We start from the raw sequence: 23,394 nt of genomic DNA on the forward strand, positions 1-23,394 counted from the left end.
AATTATTAGATATATTTCTAAATTCCATTTCCACCAACAATTCGGTTATTCCACTACCAGTTCACATGCTTCATACACAGTTGAAAATAACACTATTTCACTCAACAACCGTGACACATGTACTCAATTTTTCAACTTTCCGCAATTTAAATTGTCTTCTACTGTTATTGTTGTTGTTGTACTTTTGAAAGTAGTTCGAAAGATGGCGACCATTAACCCAGAGATTGATTTATGAAATAAATCGTCTGCTGATCCAGAGTGATACCTGCTTGTTATTTATTATCAGTTTTATTTAGTCGAGTGTGATATGGTATCTTTGTCTTGTTACTTCATATGAGGCGCTCTTTGAAAACAGGGTTTCATGCATGTGCGTTAAGTATCGTCACCGATTAGCCTGTGCAGTCCGCACGGCAATATCAGGGAAGACACTTTCCGCTGCTATGGAATTTTTAATTATATTTTGTTTACGGGGGTCTTTCCTTGACGAACATCTGGTTAAGGCTGAACGTTTCGTCTCTGATTAGTTTCTGCACACTTAACGCACATGCATTAAGTCTAGTTTCACAGACCGAGATTGGTGTGTGAATGCAAGTTCAATCGTGTGTTTCTAAAAATAGTCAAATAATATCACAGCGGGGAATACCCGTTTAGTTTTGAAATCAGCTTTGATTTGGCTTAGTTTGGCAATCAGTCTTGATTTGGCTTTACTCATACATACTTTTATTTCATCTATAAGTAGTACCTCTATTTTTGTACCTTTGACTATTTGTTCGTATATAAGAAGAACCACTGTTTTTGCTTTTACCAACAGGTTTATTGATACTACATGTACCATATCTATACTGTCTTGACTCTAAACCCGTGTGGTGAAACATCGTTCCTTTTCTGTGAACCTTGGGAATATGAAACTCTAACGCGTTGAAATATTCAGATGGGTACATTACGTACATAAGACTGCTCCATGATATGGTATGCAACATCATAATTTGTAGATTGATTCGAACATTTTGGTTGAGTTGTTTGCGTGGTCATCCGATTGCAAACACCGATTTAACATTTAATTTCAATCAAAACAAAATATTAACGTGTATTTTGACTTTTATTGAACATATGGAATACCATATTATCCAATCGAAATTCCGATTTACTTTCAGGAAATGGCGGAAGGAGGTATCGGGTGTACAGAGTTAGAATCTGAAAGCAATCTCAGACACAATCATCAGTCTCAGGCAAGTCTGCACATAATGTTTGCATTAAAGACAGCCGAAGGGTCTATTTGCGACACAATTTGACACTGCAAAATTGCCGCCATTTGTAATAAGTTCGTTTTAGTGGCCGTGTCAAATGAACACATGTTAACACTTATCATACACTTCATTATTTTTCAAATACCGGTAATTGGATATTAATAAATAAATATGTGGACTACCACATTGTTTCTATACGAACGTGAAAGAGACTCAAATTGCACATGCAGCAAACACTAAAATCGCACGCAACATCCGAAAATATATTTGAGAAACGGGCTAAATTCGCACATTTTAAAAATGTTTGGGAATACATGCACATGTTTTTTCACTATAAAAATTCAATGATAACATTTAAGAAAAGTTATATTTGGTTAATAAGAAATTAATATATTAAAACTTTTTGGTACTTGTGCGAGGACTGAACAGGAAGATATTTCCATTTGTAGAATTACCTAAGTTAAAAATCAGTTGACTTTTAATAAACCACCCGACATAAAAGCTTCGTACACGTTTAAAATGTTTCACTCGTAAGAACATCTTATGTTTGTTAATACTTATCTTATATCTCATACAAACATGTAAATGTCGTAACAGCCTGATTTAGGTACATGCAAGTGCGTTAGAATTTCCACAGGTATAATTATTGAAATCCCTATTATATTTCGCTAATTTCGGTTTCATGAACAGCATGACATAACTGTTAGCACGTTAATATCTGCTGATAGCCTCTTTTTATTGCAATTGTTTATGGTATCTCTGCGCCTTTAAAGTGTGTTAGAGGCATAATTTCCATTTGTAGTTTTATTTTAATTGTCTCATGATATTTATTTTATGTCAGATTTTGTGAATTACATACATCTCTATAAAAAAAAGTACTTCCATATAATAATTAAGACGATTACACTTTAACTACAAAATATAAACAACTGTTAAAGTAGAAACATGTAATTATATTTATTAATAGTGAACATACTACAAATGCTTTTCTGTTAACGTATAAATGCCAATATATGTATTAGACGTATCCTTACTACACCTATATTACTGTTAACGGATAAAAATGTAATAATATGTATATTTATTATCCTTACTTCAAAATACGTTACTGTTAACCTATTAAAATGCCGATTTATCTATAATGAGTATCAATACTAAAAATATATTACTTTTTAAGCATACAAATGTCATTTTATGAATGTTGATTATTTTTTCCATACATCAATTGTGCGTCTATGTGATTATCAATTCTACTTATGAAAAAGCCACACAACTTATTTGGCATAGTAAATTCAAGTACAAAACAGAAACATATTTTATCTATGCCAATTATATTATATATGGTGGTTACAAGATAGAAATCCGTCTTTTTGCGCTTTAAAACTTATAAATAATCGCGCTTGTCGAAATCGACGTATATGTATAGAAATCCTACTTTCGGTTTTAAAAGCGGTACCGTTTAAAAAAAAATTTACTTGCTAACTAGGCTATAGATTTAATTTTATCTATGCCAATTAGAATATATCTGGTGGTTACAAGGTAGAAATCCATCTTTTTTGCTCTTTAAACTTAAAAATAATCGCGTTTGTCGAAATGGACGTATACGTATAGAAATCCTACTTTCGGTTTAAAAAGCGTAACCGTTTGAAAAATAATAAATTACTTGCTAACTAGGCTATAGATTTAATGACAACTTCGCACACTTTCAAATTGAATATATATGTATTGATTAATATGTATTTCATTTCAAGGTGTGTGGCATTTCAAGGTGTGTGGCTTTAATGTTAATTATATTGTTATTAAATACAACACATGACTTACAAATAAGTAAAAATACTGTTTTCATTGATTTGTATTTGCATTATTTTTTCTTTATTTAATACCTACACATTCAGTAACATCGTATATCAGAATGCATTACACTGTATTTATAAATAAACAAAACTGAATATTTATCTGAAACAATATTTCAACAACTTCCGGAGAGAGTATTTTAATGTGTGTGTCGTAACAAATAAAATAGTATTGTGCGTCATAAACTGACTCTATTAGTAAATTGTTTTTGTTTTTAGAATTACTTCGAAAGTGTGTCCGTGGAGATCTCCAGTATAATGACTCGGCTGGGATACGGCGAGCAGATAAGACGGTGGCGGGTTGAGAAGTTCAAAAAGCGTGCTAGCTTGATTAATGCAGGATTAAGTGATGTAACTGTGATCACAGCTGGCAGCAAGGCAGAGGGGCTAACCTGCGTTTATGAGAGCGACCGTGATGATTTACTCGTTTTGGAAGGTATACTCTGTGTGGAAGCTGGTATAAGTCTTCAGACCATTCCTGACGGCATAGGAGTGTACAGGATGGATACACATGCATATTCAGGACACTGTAGACTGTTGTTAGAGAGACAAACGCGTAAACATTTTGAAACAATCTACAATGCTTTGTTTGATAATGGACAAGGGGACATTCTATTAAGTAGTAGTTTGTTTCTTGATGAACTGTCGGCATATATTCCTACAGATTCATCAGTGGTGAACCATGAACGAGCGGGGCCGTCGCTACCGCGTTCAATAGGAGGTGAGCCTCACACTGTCATGGTATGCGCACTACGGTGTCATTGCCCCAGCATCTTACAGAGATGGGCTTCCAGACCCCGTCATTGGCCGTCACCGGTCTTAGTTCAGAAAGTCGTATCGTTAGGAGCTAATGTAACAGCGGTGGGTTTTAAGGAAAGTGAATACAAGCACATGGAATGGAGGATTGGTTTTAACACCGGAGAGTCAGAACTAATGAACAACCTTAATGACACACAAGCGAAAGTGTACGTTATGCTCAAAATGATCGTCAAAGATGTGTTAAGGCCTTCTCAGAAAGAAATAACATCATACGTGATGAAAAATATAGTATTATGGCAAGCTGAGCGTAACCCACAAAATAAGTTCTATGCTCAGAGTTTTCTTCACTGGCTGCATGACGGACTGAGAGCACTTAGGACTGCTATTGTCACACAACAACTGTCATATTACATGATTCCAGAAAGGAATTTAATGGCAGCCAGTGGTTTGACGTACAGGCAGCAAAGTCATTGGGTAGAAGTTATCACGGACATGATGGCAGAAGGTCCGAGGGTAATTCTCGGATTGCCAAAGATACGGAGGGCTATTGTCGCGTCCCCAGAGCCGATGTTGTGGTACAGCATGAAAAGGATGGAGCTGGAGATGCTAGAGCTGGAGAATATGATACTAAATGTGTCTTGTCTTGAGAACGGAGTGTTGGATGCTATCCGACAAGAGATACTGAGACGTGAGATGGAGATACTGATGGGGATTCAACTATGGATGAGCGAAGAAGGCTGTACTGTAAATGCTCTGACGGATATTCGCAATAGAATGTTAAAGTAATAATGAATTGAAGTACCTTAAAAGGATGGAACTGAGATGGTAAGATACGTGCAACGTATGAATGAAAAGATAGTGGTGTTTTGTCTCGGATATCATCCTGCAGGAGATACAAGGACAAATGAGTGGAATAGTGAGATGGATCTTCCGCCGAGTGTTTATGAAAGGCAGCGTTGTTAATAATATGTATCCGCCTTGAACTTCATAAGTGATGGCGCTTGTTTTTCGGCCGTGCTTGAAAATAAAATAGTGACGTGTAGTAAGGAACTAGTTCGTCTAAATAATGCAGTAGTTAATGTAAACGATCAGGCGTAGCAAGTAATTAATACGAAATATGCACAATCAGTCTTCCTTAAAGAGAGTATATAATATCTCTTTTTAAACATAACACGTTGTTGGATCCTTATCAACCATCGCGATTTTGGGGACGTCAGCACATAACGGTAGATGTCTGACGCCTCTCAATTACCAGTTTCGCAATTGACATTCCGCGATATATCCAAGAGGCCAGATGACGGTTATGACCGAGATTTAAAGACTTGAGAAGTCGGGAACCGCGCTCAAGAGTATAAATCTTGTATCCGGCAAAGCTGTTTTAAGATTAGAACGGTGTTCATGTTACTGGATTGTGGACGATATATAGAGTCGAACAGGCTAGCCTGGCTGGACCAGCGATATTGAGGCGAACAAGCTAGTCAGTCTGATATATAGAGGCGAACAGGATAGCCTGGCTGGACCAGGTACCGTTCATGGAACGCCAACATTTACATCTGCACGGAGCTGAGAGTCATATTTTGATAACCAATCAATAAACTACACACGAACCGCCGTGAACCAGTGGGTAGAAGTTTGCAACATTACTATATCGATGTGCGCACAAAATGCTACACACACAAGTGAACAAGTCTGCAGCCAAGACGACACTGAGAAATATTCAATGTCAGTTTTGACAGAGACGTAGTCAAGCGACAAGCACCCATCGTTTCTAGCACAAATGTCGCTGCTTAAATACCGAATAAAACCTAGCCAAAGTGAAACAATTTCAAAACTGTCGGTCAGTGTCGTAATACGGGATGAAACCGCTGTCATGTCCATCAATATTTAAATTATATTGGGAATTGTAATACATATACATTTTACATCTATATGGGAGGTGTTCAATCGTTTGGAAAATATTGTCGAAGTGTGCTGCACAAAAGTACTAGGCTTGTGTTATGTGGACAAACTGCCCAACATAATGACAAACCGATCGACTGAAAGACCCTAATATACCACCCCTGCTATGATGTCATTTATGCTGAGAACTGTATGAAATTGACCGTGAAAAAATGAGCATAATAGCAAATATCCTTTATAAATATATTTTATGTTTATTGATAGGTATTCTATTACTGTTATAAAATTATAATAATTGTAATACTCGTTACCAGGTATATTCACACTCCAACCAAAAAATTTTTGTTGCTAGTATTTCCTTAAGAAACTATTATTTCTGATAATGCAGCCTATGTCTGGTGCATTTTGCTTCATCTTCCTGTCAGATACATAATTCTCAATATCAAAGAACATGTTTCACTGCCAGATACATTTTTAATGAGTTGACAGTTTTATCCGGTTCCATCTAATTGACTTCCTAAATGTATAAACATGAAACAAGAGGACAAGCTATGCACAGATTTACCAATAAACTTTGTGTATTGATCGATTAATCTATGTTTCATTTTGAACATTCGCAAGTGTGAGCCAACATTGTTTCTAGATTCAAATCGATTTATTTCTGTAATGTTCGTACACTTTAAGTGCCATTAAACACGTGTTAGATTTTAATTCCTAACAGATAACTACAGATTGAGCATATGAACGGTTGTCTTATTTTTTAATATAGTAATTTCCCTAAACGTGTTCTTAATTTTCCTTTTTCTGTAGGCATTGGATTCCACCAACAACACCAATTCCGTTTAGTGCGAAAAAATCCCAACCAACTAAAGCTCTAAAATTTTGTTTGCTGAGTTTTCGATAAAGTATAACAGTTGAAGAGGGCATAATTGCTTGATTCAATATTTTAAAAGAAGACTTTTGTAGGCCTACCTTTATTTGCATATAATCTTCAAAATCATGATTCATGACATTATGTTACTTTTAAGACATAAATGAATTTAGTTATTGAATATCATAATTCTTTGCAAGCAATGCCAGTTAAGTGTATTATATGGATCAAATAAACTAAAGCTTTCATTAAAATGTGTCTAAACGCCTTAATTAATACAAACTCAATACATAAGCGAAAGTTTCTTGAGAATAGACTTCCTTTACACAAGAAATACCATACAAGGGGAAAGTGTCGTCCTTGACTTCCTTTACACAAGAAATACCATACAAGGGGAAAGTGTCGTCCTTGACTTCCTTTACACAAGAAATACCATAAAAGGGGAAAGTGTCGTCCTTGACTTCCTTTACACAAGAAATACCATACCAGGGAAAAGTGTCGTCCTTGACTTCCTTTACACAAGAAATACCATACAAGGGGAAAGTGTCGTCCTTGACTTCCTTTACACAAGAAATACCATACAAGGGGAAAGTGTCGTCCTTGACTTCCTTTACACAAGAAATACCATACAAGGGGAAAGTGTCGTCCTTGACTTCCTTTACACAAGAAATACCATACAAGGGGAAAGTGTCGTCCTTGGTTAGCATGCGCGGACTGAACTGGCTATTCTGGGAGGAAACTTTCAGCACATGCATTTAACCCAGTTTCCACAAAACGCGAGTCATATACAAGAAAGACAACTATCAATACTTATTTTTAAAAACCATATTATCCAGTGGAATTCAATATGCATAAATTACACATAAACACGCTGTTCTCTACATGAAATATAATTTATTATGTGGCTGGTTTTATATACAGGTGTAGAGAATTTGAATTATGCGAAGAAATATATAATTAAGATGTTCTTACGTGATTTTAGACGTCGACGTATGAATTGGTCTGCACGTTTATTTTTAGGAAAATAAATTAATTATATCATATATGTATTCTTCTCGACGAAAAATCTATATCTATTACCTTTATTGATACGAAAGCTGTACCAACAGGCGGAAATATTACGTCATGATAGCATTGTGTGTTTTATGTGCCACAAACACATCATTAGTACAACAGAGCCGCGTGTGTCTGACTTGTGATGCAGAAAAAATTGATTTGAATTCGATGATTTATCAATTATAAAATACTAGAAATAATATCCAAATAGTGTGTTGCATCAGAAAAATATGTTTTTATTAAATGATTTATCAATAATAATAGTAATAATAGAAAAATAGTATTTTATGCAAAGCCGGTTTTTCATACGTAAACGATTCGATTCATTTTATGTCACTTGAATAACTTACTGTTCTACAAATTAGTTTAAAGATGATCGTTTGTAGTTTTTATTGTAAGTTTACCTAGGCTTTTAATTACAGTGTTTTATAACGTAGACATTTGTGTTAGGTGTTTGATTCGTGTTCGAGACATTTGTTTAAGAATTGTAAAGTTGTTGTTGTAAGTGGTGACAATTTCAGTCTTAGGTATTGTTTTTGATTTTATTAATTGAGTATTGCACGCATTGCGATAAATGAAGTTTTATTTTTAGAGTTGGTATAAACATTACTACTGTAAATAAAGAACAGTTTTGTTAACCATAATATCCACCGCCTTTTATTCGTTTTAATATTCAAATAATATGTGTACGTCGGCGAAATTCTAAATCTTAGTATTCAATATAGAATTGATAGTTTATGATAGCTTGTCTTTGTTTAGGGTTGATATTTCACACATTAAAACCGTTTATGTCAAGTGCAGTGTGATTCCTGTGTGTTTAAATAGATACAATTACTAGTTTGTGATTGTATTTAAGGATTTTAAAGCTCCCGATAGGTTTCATTTTCTCGTTTCAACGCTTGGTAGTTCGTTGTAGAATTAATGCTACAATAAATTTACATTGTTTATGATAATGACCATATATACTGATATTTTGTATTAGTACTTAACATTTCATGGAGATCCATTGATTGGCAAATCAGATTTTTCCATTTGCGTACTAAGCATTTTTTACTATCATTTGCTTAAATATTTTTTTGTATCACGTACGTTAAAAATATACGGCATATAATCTAGGTTGATTATTATAGATATCAAGTCAAACTTCTTCCTATTTAATGTCATACTCACCGTACATAACACAGATAATTAACGTTTGTTACATGTTTTATATACTATATGTTTATAAAGATAACTTTAAAATACCAATTTGAATCATTACGCAAACAAACAAAGGTGTTCACACTTTCTGTCCGGTCGTATCACAACATTAATAAACATGTGTAAATATTTCTTACAAATATTTAATGCATAAGCGAGGTTGCTACACATTAAAAATACTACATACACAAATAATATCATTCAACCATTTACCGCACTTCATAATATGGACATTTACTTGTCCCACAAAAACATAGTAAGAAGATAACACAACTAACACAAAACTACCGAAATGCAGGAGAAGCTGTGTAAAACAAATCCCATAGTACATCGTGTATTAGAGCTACTTTAAAATTAACAGTTATAGAAAATGCAATAATTGTTAAGTATGAATGTGTAATATTCTAATTACAGAACAGATTATGTGTTGTTCACACCAAAACATATAGTAGATAAATGACATCCATTGAATAAATCATATAAATAAAATTTTTACACACATTAAATAGCTTGTTTAATTAAAGCTCTATATACTGAACATTTTGATAACGTATGAAATAACTGTATATTTCATTTGCATACAAAAAACAGCAATAATTTACAGTGGACTATCGGTGTTAACTACTAATTTCCAGCGTTTACAATATTCATAACATACATTTACATTATGTTGCAATTACTCGGCGTTATTTGCGGAAATAACGATAGCATCTGCGTACAACACAACAAATACAAATGAACAAGTAAATGACAACGGCTTTATTATTTTGGTAGAAGTACAAGTCTATCTTTCGCACTTCATTCATTTTCTTGCACCGTTGCGTTATTTTTGTCTCGCATCTTCATTTCGTTTGTGTTCAAATAAGTACGTGTTTGCAAATGCTAACCTAACAAGCAGCGAGCTAAAATAATCACTTGTATACACAATTAATGCTATCCGTTGTGAAACTGTGTGCAGTAGACTTTAATGTCAATAAATAAATAAATAAATATATATATATATATATATATATATATATATATATATATATATATATATATATATATATATATATATATTTATTTATTTATTTATTTATATATATGGTACTCAGTATATCATGCTACATATAGTATATAGAAGTTGTGAGACTTTGAGCCGATACTTAGATAAGATATCAATTTTGGCAGGAATGAAATGGTCTGCCATTTGAGGTGAAATCAAAAGTAAATAATGTAAAGTTCTATATGAGTTGGAATGACCAATCTTGATATTAAATCGACTGGATAATTCAAGAGTTGTGCCCATTTTAAGTTATTTCTCATTAATGATTTTATGATTTGAAAACATTTCTTAAACTAGAATACTGCAATCAGTAAAACATATAAACTATCGAAACAAATAGGCAGGACATGTACATAATGCAAATATTTGCCATCGCCAGGCTGAAATCAAACCAGCGTTATGTTTAACTAAGCCATTCAGATTGAATCATGCATGCCAGCTTAAACATAAGTGATACACTTTTTTAACGAGTACCGAAGAAAAGAGTAACACATGTTTAAAAATTTAATATATAATTGAAAAAAAGATGATTTCCCTTAAAAGAGACAATATATCTAATAAATCAATTGTAAATGACTGTGATTTTGGATATTTACTTTGGGTTGGGTAGGAAAATGGGTAGCAAAACACATATTTCTTGAGAAAAAGTAATTTATTTGAATAGATTGTGCAGCTGGCAGTCGGACAGTCGGTTAACAACTTTTGTTTCACTACTGTTAGCAATGTTACATCTTGCGTCAGTTGCTGGTGTAACAAGAACATGTTAATTTATTGTTCTCAGCAGGCTTGTTTAACACTAAATATTTGAAAAAGCAGAATCCAACAATGTTATGCTGATAATATTAATCGTTGTCAATGATTACATATTGTATATAGTTCTCTGTTGAGCAGATGTGGTTGGATCTCATACAAAATTCTGTGAAAATCGTGAATTCAATTATTGAATATTGTAATGTCATAATGACGACTAGCTTAAGTCAATAGTGTTGCCAAATCGTGGCGCACAAATTTTTCCTCAACAAGGGCACGCTAATGATATCCTTGAATTTCCTCTCATATACGTAGTTAGATCTTTGTGGTACGAATTGCTTTCAGAGATATTGTCTAAACCGCAACCAGACATCAATCAGGGTGGCTAAGGAAGAACACTTTAATGTAAATATTCTGAAGATTGGTGAAAACAATTGGTAGTAGTTTTATGCAACATGTTGCATATAAGTTTGATGTCTAAAACTGCATAAAATAGTGGTTTGTTCGAAAAAACAATCACATTAAACATAATATAACAAATTAGTTTCACCCAAACAATAAAAACAGATAAACATGTAATGGTTTGTGCGAATCAAATACCAACAACACTTGGTCTTTCCAAGTCCTTGTACAAATATTCTCTGTCGTGAACATTTATGAATACCGATACGTGTTTTGCCTGATCTTTATGCTAAAAGGGTCGTATACACAGCTTATTATTAACTAATAGACGAAATTAAGGATCAAAATAAATTATTATTCAAATCACAGTGTATATGCTTTTGCACATTATACTCAAAGAATATTTGTAGATGATAATACAGATTTTGTTGTTCATGAAGTTCTGCCTTCCAAAGAAAAAACATCAACTATTCGACCTATATAGGTTGCAAATGAATACAAATTAATAATAGAAATAGCACACGATGTCGACATATCTGTTGAGAGCGTGTATTGCTGTTCTTTTTGTTCTGTTTAAGCACATTTGTAATTAAACGGTTTAAATGAAATACGTTAACTGAACACATAGCTTGAATAACATTCGCTCAAAGGTTTTACAACTACCAGAGAGACAATACATGTGAATAGCTTACATCCATCGCCCCTTCAAAATAAAATTCCATACAACTTGATTCATTATAATAATGGGATGTGTACTGATTTTAATAGCACCATTTGGGGTGTTTTAATGAGAAAGTTACTTGCATATTTAAATAAAACTGTTGACTCAGTCTCTACAGCTGTCAGAACACGTCACGCGTTTACGGTAACATGACCGATGATTTTGATTGGCTGTTGGCGTAATCAGTAATTGTATACGGCTTTAAAATATTAAGAAATTTGTTGATACGGTCGTCAAAACTTTAAGTTCTGACACCAGAAGAGGAAATTCTGCTTTCTGTGCAGAAATAGGAATTCTACATGTACGTCTTTAACATTTTATTATCTGTGTGTATCTGGCTTAAAATGCATCAACAAGAAATGAACTGTTTTGTTTTGAATGATTCATCAATGATAATAAATGTTACATTCCAATAAAATATAATTTGTATGCAAAAACAGTTTATCATATGTAAAAGATTCGATGTATGATCATTCTATGTCACTCGCTAGGGTGGATTTTCTACAAATCAATTGATAGATGCTCGTTTGTAGTTGTTATTGTTATATTACCTATGTTTTTATTACAGTATCATTATTTTGTGGAAATGTGCGTAAGCTGTTTGCTGTTAGGTTGTTATGGTTAGTTTTGAAAATGTCATGTTTAGTTTTAGTATTTGCTTGTTTTATCAACTATAGGTTTTACATATTGTGGTAGATTAAGCGTCAGTTTTAGAGTTGCTATTTGCATTACTATTGTGAATAAAGAATACTTTTGTAAACCATAATACTTGCAGCCTTTTACTCGTTTTCATGTTAAAAAAATCGGTATATATCGGCAATTTTGATTCTCAATATGCAATATTGAACTATTATTTATGACAGCTTGTCCTTGTTGATGGTCCACATTGAACCTTACTGTTTATGTCGAGTGCAGTGCACTTCTTGCGTATGTTAGTAGATACAAATACCGGTATACGATTGTATTTAAATATCTCTATTCTGTAGCTAGATTACACGTTCTTGCTCCAAAGCTTGGTTGTTGTAAATGTGATAAATGCGTGTGACATTGTTAATGTTAATGACCATATCTATAGATATTTCGTATGAGTAACATATCATGGACACACAATATTTGACACATGAGATCTTTTCCATTTGCGTACGATGCACACTGAACTGTTATTTGCTTATATAAATATGGGGAGAATTTACTATAAAAATATACTACATATAATATAGGTAAAGTCAAATCTTTTCTTATGCAATGTCAGACTCACCTGATATCACATCTACGACTCACCAACCATTTACGTCTGTTACATGTTTCATAATACAGTATGTTGAAAAAAATAAAAGTAACTGTTAAATACCAATTTTAATGATTTAGCATAAAAACACTGGTGTGCATACTTTCTGTCAAGTCGTGTCACATTATGAAATCATGTTAAAGTATTATGATAAAGAATCAATACATGGTTGTTATATACTAACTTCCAAATAAGAAAATAAAATAAATTTAGTGTTACAAAGCAATAGTGGGGTTGGTTTAATCATGCTGTTTTCGTTGCCTAACTACCTCAAGCTTTACACTATAACAGTTTTTTTAGCTGATTACTGCATTTTCTATTGTTTTACCAGCTAAGCCAGGTATTGGAAATGTAAAGATTACGATTTTGTTGTGCCATGTAAATATCATAAGATATTTAACAAAAAAGTGTATTAGACTATCACGTTTCTTTTACGAAACGAAATGTGTTCATATTAGTATTTTTTCCCGTCCAATATATCTTATTTTCCTCGTAAATAGGTGTGTGTGGGTCAACACAGTTCTGAGTTAACGAACAATATATGCATAATACAACTAAAACAATGTACATTTTTACAATATCAACCTTTACATAACAATACAAACTATATTTGGCAAACAGAAATTTGATAAAAACATGACTTCTCTTACCACAACTACTAAATCAAAGCGCTGTAGGCGCTGAAGGCCAGGGGCTACTAGTTTAGTGTGACGTAAAATGCATTTAGGATGTTTTGTCCGAATTTATACAGATTCACCCTAGCGGTTGAGTGCAGAAACTCAGGGACTGCAAGAAAAGACAATAGTTGTGTATATACTACAGTGTACATAGACGGTAGAGGACAACACGATACTGGTTGTGGGAACGATAACCTTTTGTTCAACTCTACAGATCTGGTATAGATTCGTCTACATAGGCGGTGAAGATATACAACAACAACATGGCCGCAAAAAACTGTTATTATTGGTGAACAAAGTGCTCGGTGAGCTATACGTCTCTGCATAGGGAACCTCTTAGGCGTTGTCTGTTGTCTGTATGTTGTCCATACTTGGGACTGTTATTGTGTTAGATTTATATTAAATAAATCCTTAGGAAATTTGCACAATTTGTGTATAACCATAGTAGCTTGGTTCAGATTTTTTTGGAGGTTAACACCAGTTAAATTTGAGTCATTGCCTTTTTTTCACTTAAAAAAGGCAATAACAATGAATCTTGGTTTAAATTTTCTTTATACCTCATCCACCAATTTAAGTAAAGTTATTTCACTTTTCTTCGCTAAAAATGCGAAAATGCCAATTTTTTCCTACATGCAAACTTAATTTTCAAAGCTAAGTGTGGTATGCTATACTGGGTCATTAACGTCGTTGTTTCTCTAAGTAGACAGACATTTGTCCATAAGCATTCTCCCACACACTTCAATGTTCATCATTAACACTCCATTGTGTGTGATATTTTGGTACATATATTATGACATTATTCATTACACATTTCAAAAGTGGCCATCTTGAACATATAAAAAGCGTCGATGAAGACGAAGTTGCATCATTGATTTACTATGTAAGAGCACATTCAATGATACAATGCAAAGGCATTATGTTCTTACTATTTTGATGATTTATTCAATTGACTTTCTTCACTTGGCGAGAAAAATATGTTCCTGTAAATCTATTCCTCATGTCGAAACTATAATTATAGAGAATATCCTCGATTCGTTTTTTATTTCTTCTCATATTTTCAATAGGAAAGTATTAAAAGCAACAGTTAAAGTGGAACTATTTTTTAGTGACACAATTGACCTTCACCTGATTCACAAGCCTTCTGTGACCTTCACCTGATTCACAAGCCTTCTGTGACCTTCACCTGATTCACAAGCCCTCTGTGACCTTCACCTTATTCACAAGCCCTATGTTACCTTCACCTTATTTACAAGCTCTCGGTGACCTTCACCTGATTCACAAGTCCTGTGTGACCATCTGACCACTCAAGAAATATATAATTTTACGTTGAAATCAATAATTGCTTCTTAATGCCTTTATGATATAAAGCTCAATTACTATGTTGTGTGTTTACCTCAAGTGTTGTCCTTGATTATCCTGTGTGGTCCACACAGGTTAAAAAGGGACAGTACTTTCCACTTAGATGGAATATTTATCTTGAACAATGCTTCGTATAAACCAGGTGAAGTGAAAAGTGATTTCACTGATTAGCCTGCACTGACTGGACAGGCTTGTCTGGGACAGCACTTGATGAACATAAGTCCTGTTTTGTTGGAACAAGGCTCTCTTCTATCATTGCACTTTACTTAACTTAACTTTATTTTTCAAGTATATTTAGACAATACAAAATTAACGTGTTTTAAATATTTGTTTTTTTCTGATGTTAACTTCTTTATTTTTGTGCAAGTCCTTTCAATTCACCACTTGATACCCTTGTCCAGGAATGAAAGAATTGTGAATGTATAATAGATAATAGGAAATAATTGATGATCTGCTTATTTTTACAAGCAAAATATCTCTCTTGACACAGCAAGAAATAACATGAAGTCACACTCAGGGCAATGGGGCTTGATTCAGATGGGTAAAGTGCTGTCCCAGATTGGCCTGTATGGACTTCAATGGATAATCTGGGACAACACTTTCTCACGTATATTAAGCCCCATTTTGTTAACCCTTTGCATGCTGGGAAATTTGTCGTCTGCTAAAATGTCGTCTGCTGAATTTCTAAAATTAGCATTTTCTTCGATTTTTTTTTTCAAAAAATATCAGAATAGCAAACAGTTTGGATCCTGCTGAGATGCCACATTCTGTGGCGTCTCATCTGGATCCAAACTGTTTGCAAAGACCTTCAAAATTCGGTTCCCGCACTGAAAGGGTAAAGCATGGTTCAATTATTTGCAAATATCCAAATTACCACATTAAAATTAACAAAAGTGTCAATAAAAAAATCATAATACAAAATCATTATACAATGTTATTACAAAATAATATAATAAGATTATGCTGTGTAAAGAATATTCTTTAGTATCTCTGTCTCAGAGAGAGAGAGAGGATTGATGAATTGATTATGTTCCAAGAAAAAAAACTTATGTCTAATATTGTCGTTTTCAGAACATCAGTATTTGACAGTTGTCAAAGAACAATCCATAAGAGTACATTCCACATATCATTTACCACGTGTTACCAGTATGGTAAAGATAAACATGTGTAAAATTATAATTATATACACATATAGAAATTATGTAAAAAGATTACATGAGTTGGTGCTGAATAAAACCTAACTAGCCCAATTAATTTAAACTGAGTGTAAAACTCAGTAAGCAATTCAAACATGAAGATTACGTTATAATTAAATGTGGCAATGCATTACTTTAAGGGATTTTCATTTTTGTATTCACATTTAATTAAATTCATGAGTATGTCTATATTAATCATAAAAGCTTGGGTTTTAATCAGTGAACGAAAACTGTTCAACTATATTCATAATGTCCTATCAGAAAAGATTATTAGAAAATTGTTTGAAAGAAAATGAACTAGGTCAAAAAATGTTTGGCAAAAAAAGCAAAAGTGAGATGTCAAAATAACCTTTCAAGGATCAACTTGATTTTGATGTATTAATTTAATGCGCTTCGAAATAACAGATGCAACAGATTTTGGCGGAACTAATGGATTCAATTGACAAAAAGTCATGCATCACCCTTTGCACCGCATTTCATTTTATATCTGGTGTACTTTAAGTTGAACATGAGTTCAGGGGAGATGGAAAACTCTGAGCTGTTGTAGATGTTAAGAAGGTACCAATAGTTAAACACAAGGTTTGTTCTTTTTTTGTAACTATTTCTACATTATTTCCCTGTGTATAAACAATTTGAACATCAATACTATAAACTGTCAAGAAAACTAACTATTACTTCAACATTAAACACTAATTAAATATAATATACTATATTTTCTTAAATACCATTAAAATATGCAATTTCTGAAAGTACTAATATTTACATGAATATTTACTACAATTTAGGTCACTTAATGTTCAAATATTTTATACGAAGTGTTATTTTGTATAACAATTTAATATGAGACTACTTCAAAAACAAATGAAATTCAATGTGTTATAATGCATGTTTTATGTTTTCTATAAAAATGATTCTCTAACAAGTGCCTTTTCAAGACGAAGTCAGCCTCCAAAACTTTATGCTGATGAAAATCACTGCCATATTTTTAAAGATGTATTTTGTTAATAATTGGAAATACACAATAATTCATGATAACTGTCTTTATACTGCTGTACTCCATGCAAAGAAACACAGCTTAACAAAGATACCTGTTTTATAGTTACCCTAAAAACTCACATTTCTAAGAGTATTTTTCCTGTTCCTAAAAATTATGCTTATTTCCCCCCGAAGAACAAAACAATTATGATGTTCAATGATTAGCATTAGTTCATCTAAAATACTAACCAATCATTTCAGAAGGGATATATAAATACTAACCAATCATTTCAAAGGGGATTCATTACAATGATTTTCATTGTCTAATACATATAAGTGTACATGTTCTTCCATGTTAATGACTCTGTTACTTGAATAATAATCATAAATCAATTATATACATAACTATCGATTGTCAAATAGCTTCTTAACCCAGGAGATTTTTTTAAAGAGGATCTGAGCGTTTCCCATGGATCGTGTAATGAAAATGAGCCGCGCTCTGGGAAAACAGGGCTTAGTGCATGTACATAAAGTGTTGTTCCAGATTAGCCTGGGCATTCTGCACAGGCTAATCGGAGACCACTCTTTTCACTTAAATGGTATTTTTTGTTAGACAGGAGTCTCTTCTTAGCGAAAATCCAGTTTGTGCGGTAAGTGCTGTCCCTGGTTAAAGTGTGAAGACGCACATGAATTAAGCTCTATCTTGTCGGAACGAGGCTGAAATGGTGAAAGATGCAGCTTAAGTGACCTAGAGATACATATTTAACCCTTTACCACTTAGATACGTTTTTAACCCTTTCCCACTTAAACATGTATTTAAACCTTTACCACTAAGATACATATTTAACCCTTTACCACTTAGATAAATATTGAGCCCTTAACCATTCAGATACATATTAAACCCTTTACCACTTAGATACATATTTAACCCTTTACAACTTAGATAGGTATTTAGTACATAAAGTAAACTAATCTTTCTTTTAACGAAGAATAACATGGTATATCAATAATCCATACAATTTATAAGTTTATAAACTATGACAGTGTTCAAACTTAAGGATCTCAAACATGAACTTTGATGTGCACAAGAATAGAGCAAATCTTACACTTTACAGTTTTATGCCATTGGAACACTGTAAACAGAGTTCAGGGGTAGTTGTAAACCTGAAAACTTGTTTGTTACCAATTATTATCCCCACCAAAATGCAATTTCGGAAAGGGGTTATAGTAATAGTCTCCATACATCTGTCCATCTGTCCGAAACTTTGTCCAGAGCATAACTCAAAATCTATTCAATGGATTTACTTTAAACTTAGAATATAAATAGATGGCAACTTGGAGAGTGCAGTGACCAATAACCATAACTATATCTACGTTTTTCTAGTTTTTTAATTATCTCCCTTTATGTAATTTCAAAGTTAATTTTTGTCCAGAGCATAACTCTAAATCTACTAAAGGGATTTACTTGAAACTTGATATATAAGCCTATGGCAAGTAGGAGAATTGCAGTGACTAAGGACCATAACTTTATCAGTCTACCTTTATTTAATTTTAAAGTAAATTTTTGTTCGGAGCATATCTCCAAATTTATTCAATGGATTTACTTTAAACTTAGAATATTAACAGATGGCAACTAGGAGAAGTGCAGTGCAATAACCATAAATCTATCTACCTTATTTTTGAAATATCTCCCTTTATATAATTTCAAAGTAAATTTTTGTCTGGAGCATAAATCTAAATCTACTGATGGGATTTACTTGCAACTTAAAATATAAACAGATGGCAAGTAGGAGAAGTGCAGTGACTAAGAACCATAAATCTATCTATCTTAGTTTTTGAATTATCTTCCTTTATTTAATTTCAATGTAAATTTTTGTCAGGAGCATAACTCTAAATCTACTGAAGGGATTTACTTGAAACTAGAAATATAAAGAGATGGAAACTTGGAGAAGTGCAGTGAACATGAACCATAACTCTATTGGCAGTAGTTTTTGAATTACCTCCCTTTTATTTCCATATATTTTATTGTCTACAGCATAACTCCAACACTATATAACTAATTGATCCTTGAAATATAAATAGATGACACAGGTGCCATGTTTTACAAATATTATTCTACTCTTTAAAACAGATGTTCTCATACAAGCAAACACATTTCGGCGAGGATGGCCATGCTAAAATGGATCTTGTTTATGTACATGACTTTGTAAATTGATTGTATATATACATATTACAAAATGAATAAGATCATTGAAACAGAAAAAAAAAGAAAACAAGAATATATTTTGTATCTTTTTTCTGCTCAACTAAGGAAGATAAGTAAGGAAACACTTGACTACATGATTTGGTAATGGGTTCTGTTTGTATAACTTCAGGAAGCTGAATGCGCCCCAACAAACACCATGTTAGAGGATGATAATGTGGGATCCTGCGCCCAGTTGAAGCCTGCTCAATGTGACATGGTTCAAGCCTGCACCCAGTTAAAGCCTGCACAATGTGACATGGTTCAAGCCTGTGCCCAGTTGATCCCTGTGCATTGTTGCATGGTTCAAGCCTGCACCCAGATGAAGCCTGCACAGTCTGACATGGTTCAAGCCTGCACCCAGTTGAAGCCTGCACACTGTGACATGGTTCAAGCCTGCACCCAGTTGAAGCCTGCACACTGTGACATGGTTCAAGCCTGCACCCAGTTGAAGCCTGCACATTGTGACATGGTTCAAGCCTGCACCCAGTTGAAGCATGCACACTGTGACATGGTTCAAGCCTGCACCCAGTTGAAGTCTGCACAGTTTGACATGGTTCAAGCCTGCACCCAGTTGAAGCCTGCACAGTTTGACATGGTTCAAGACTGCACCCAGTTGAAGCCTGCACACTGTGACATGGTTCAAGCCTGTGCCCAGTTGAAGCCTGCACACTGTGACATGGCTCAAGCCTGCACCCAGTTGAAGCCTGCACACTGTGACATGGTTCAAGCCTGCACCCAGTTGAAGCCTGCACACTGTGACATGGTTCAAGCCTGTGCCCAGTTGATTCCTGCACACTGTGACATGGTCCAAGACTGGATAGAATGGAGGACCAGGATGGACAGCCTTTTCTTTCAGGCCAGAGCAGAAAAAGGCAGTAAAGATTTGCAACCTAAACATGACCTTTCTTCGTGTTGCACAAGAACTGAAACACCCACAAACCTGTATGACCATCACAAAACTCAGTCAGACAGTTTTAATGGACTTATGTCATCAGAAATGCAGGATAACAGCAAAAATACATTATGTAAGTTTTGCAAGAAAATCAAAATGCAAGACGTTGATGGATTTGCGACTCTGGAATTGACAGACAACAGCAAAGACACCGTTTGCAATGATGCTGATACAGTTTTTCACGAAAAATTTGAGTGTCTTAGTTTGAATACAAGTTGGAAATTTGAAAACGAAGACAAGTCGTCTTAGTGGCTTTGAAAATGCTTCTTTCTTTGTAATCACTTACATTTAAATGAAAGGGAAGGTTTTGTACATTCCTTAATAAGACATTGAAGCACAGTGTAAAACAGGATTACATGGATTGACATGTTTATTGTGTTTACCCTTTCCCACTCAGAAGCAAATTAAAAATGGCTATGTGCAAACAGCATAAAACCAGAACAGCCTTTCAAGTAACTCATTGTTCAGGTTTTTATGCTGTTTGCTGCTCACCAGTATCCAGGGGTAGGAAATTAAGCCTTTAAGACTTGAATCAGTAAGACAGGTCTTTAATTAAATTCAACTTTGTAAGGGAATTCAAATGCCTGAAAATACATATCTAAGTGGTAAAGGGTTAATGAATTCATTCAATATTAGCCTGAATATTATTCTACTGGATGTTCTGACTTCATCCTATACTTAGATGATCAGAAATGTATGTTGAACACTTCAGAAATTAGTGCTGTCCTTCCTTGGTAGAGATTATTCACATAGGAGGCATATTTATACTTAAGTATTATCATTATTATACCTTCATGTTTACAATATGTTAAACAACAATCAATTCAATAAATTTATTGTTCATAGATCTAACAAAATAAACATCTAATTTTTAAAGCAAATTTAACATGAATAACAATATTTACAAGTAATCAAACACTGGCAACAAAATACGCTTTATTGCTATTCACACTTATAAGCTGCACTTAATTTGTTATTATAATTATATTCTAATAATAAAATTACCAAACAGAAATCCTCTTATTTGCTGTATTTTAAATGTATTATGCATATGATGTATAAAATGAAAAATTAAAGATACTAGTTTGTTCACAGATGTATGCATTAAATTCCATTCAATATCTCAATTTGACAGACTGAACTAGGCCTTTCTAACTTGCATACATCTCACTACAGACTTTTCTATGTGTGCAAAATTAACATGTTTCTAGTTCAAATGTTAAATTCTCATTAGCAAACGGGTGTCTATGGTATATTTATATTTCTATTGTTTACATTGTCTCCTTAAAATAACAAGAGCTGTCAGAGGACTATTCGAGTGCTTAACAGTATAACGTAAGCCATCATGGAGAGGGGGGGGGGGGCGGGGGTATAATGTGGGTGTGTGATCATTTAATAGATGATCTTTCAAAAATAAGAAAACATTTTTTTTTATTTATATATTTTTTTTGGGGGGGGGGGAGGAGAGGGGGTATAATGTGAGTGTGTGATCATTTATAGATGGTCTTTCAAAAATAAGAAAACAAAATGTTTTTTTTTTGGGGGGGGGGGGTCTGGGGGGGATGTGGGGGATGGTTTGGGTGGAGTGCATTGTGGTATGTAAGGTAAGTGTTGTTTTGTCAAACTTTAACATAGATTTATCAATAATATGCATATTCTAAGTATTAAAGGGGCCATAATTCTGTCAAAATGCTTGATACAGTTGTCTGCTTTTGTTTATAGGTTGGGGTCATGTTGGTAAACAAGTATGCAAAATATGAAAGCAATATGTCAAGGGACACAGGAAATATTTGGGGTAGTACGCAAACTTTAACATAGATTTATCAATAATATGCATATTCTTAGTATAAAAGGGGCAATAATTCTGTCAAAATGCTTGATACAGTTGTCTGCTCTTGTTTATAGGTTGGGGTCATGATGGTAAACAAGTATACAAAATATGAAAGCAATATGTCAAAGGACATTGAAAATATTTGGGGTAGTACGCAAACTTTAACATTTGCACGCCAACGGACACAGGAACGGCAACGCCGGGGTGAGTTAGGATAGCTCCACTATATATATTTCATATATAATAGTCAAGCTTAAAATAAAAATCATGAGAAGCTGTTACCCAAAATTATAACAAAATTGTTTATGTCTATTTAAGCAATTACATGTGTATAGCAAACCAGATGAGTTTATCACTGATTGTTTTGTTTCAAAATAAACAACATTCTTTATTTTCATAATGTATAAAACTATATAATGTTTATATTTTTTTAAGCCAAACAGGTAAAAAAATATGAGAATTTTATGTTCGCACAGAAAACAAGTACACATGACAAACATACACATGTATGCTTTAACACTATGTATATTCCTAATGGTGGATGCAATTCCCAGCATAAAATCCCTCTTTAGTACAATAAAATAAACATATAAATAACAATACAATGTGAGCATATTTAAAAATCTAAACATGTAGGACATATGTTTTGTAATACATGTAAATAATCAATTCATGATGGCTGCATGAAAAAACAAACCACAACAAACGAAAATGAAGATTTCACCTTTGTATATGTGGATATGATATATATCATATTTGTTATACAACTTACATAACTTACCTCAAAACACCAATGAAACAGAGGATTTTATTAAGACCAATACGAAATTGTCATTGCCATTTTTTAATGTATATGCATGAATGCTGAGCAAAGTCTTTCAATCAAATTAAAGAGACCTTTAAACAGATTTTGGACAGTATTAAAGTTAGTAATCAAATACTTTAAATTGATAAATTTAAACATTGGAAATGAATAACTCCAGTAAAAACAAGCATACAATTAAAGGAAGAAGAAAATAAATCCTTAACTGGGCTTGATCCACTGACCCTTTGAGTAAAAGTCTAGCA

At 33.5% G+C, this 23,394-nt stretch overlaps 1 protein-coding gene across 2 annotated transcripts in view; it reads left to right on the top strand.

Annotated features, from left to right (window-relative positions):
- LOC127834498 (uncharacterized) overlaps window positions 1–23,394 on the top strand; it is a 213,288-nt gene that overhangs the window by 18,275 nt on the left and 171,619 nt on the right. Inside the window, exons 2-3 of one of the 2 annotated variants that reach the window (XM_052360370.1) lie at window positions 1,155–1,229; window positions 3,320–8,293. The exons of the other annotated variant lie outside the window; for it this stretch is intronic. Coding sequence (XP_052216330.1) covers window positions 1,158–1,229; window positions 3,320–4,645 — 1,398 coding nt within the window. The 5' untranslated portion in view covers window positions 1,155–1,157 and the 3' untranslated portion in view covers window positions 4,646–8,293. Of the gene's footprint in view, window positions 1–1,154; window positions 1,230–3,319; window positions 8,294–23,394 lie in introns of those variants that run through there. 2 annotated transcript variants of the gene reach the window in all.

The sequence above is a fragment of the Dreissena polymorpha genome, chromosome 6, assembly GCF_020536995.1.
Source record: "Dreissena polymorpha isolate Duluth1 chromosome 6, UMN_Dpol_1.0, whole genome shotgun sequence".
NCBI lineage: Eukaryota > Metazoa > Mollusca > Bivalvia > Myida > Dreissenidae > Dreissena > Dreissena polymorpha.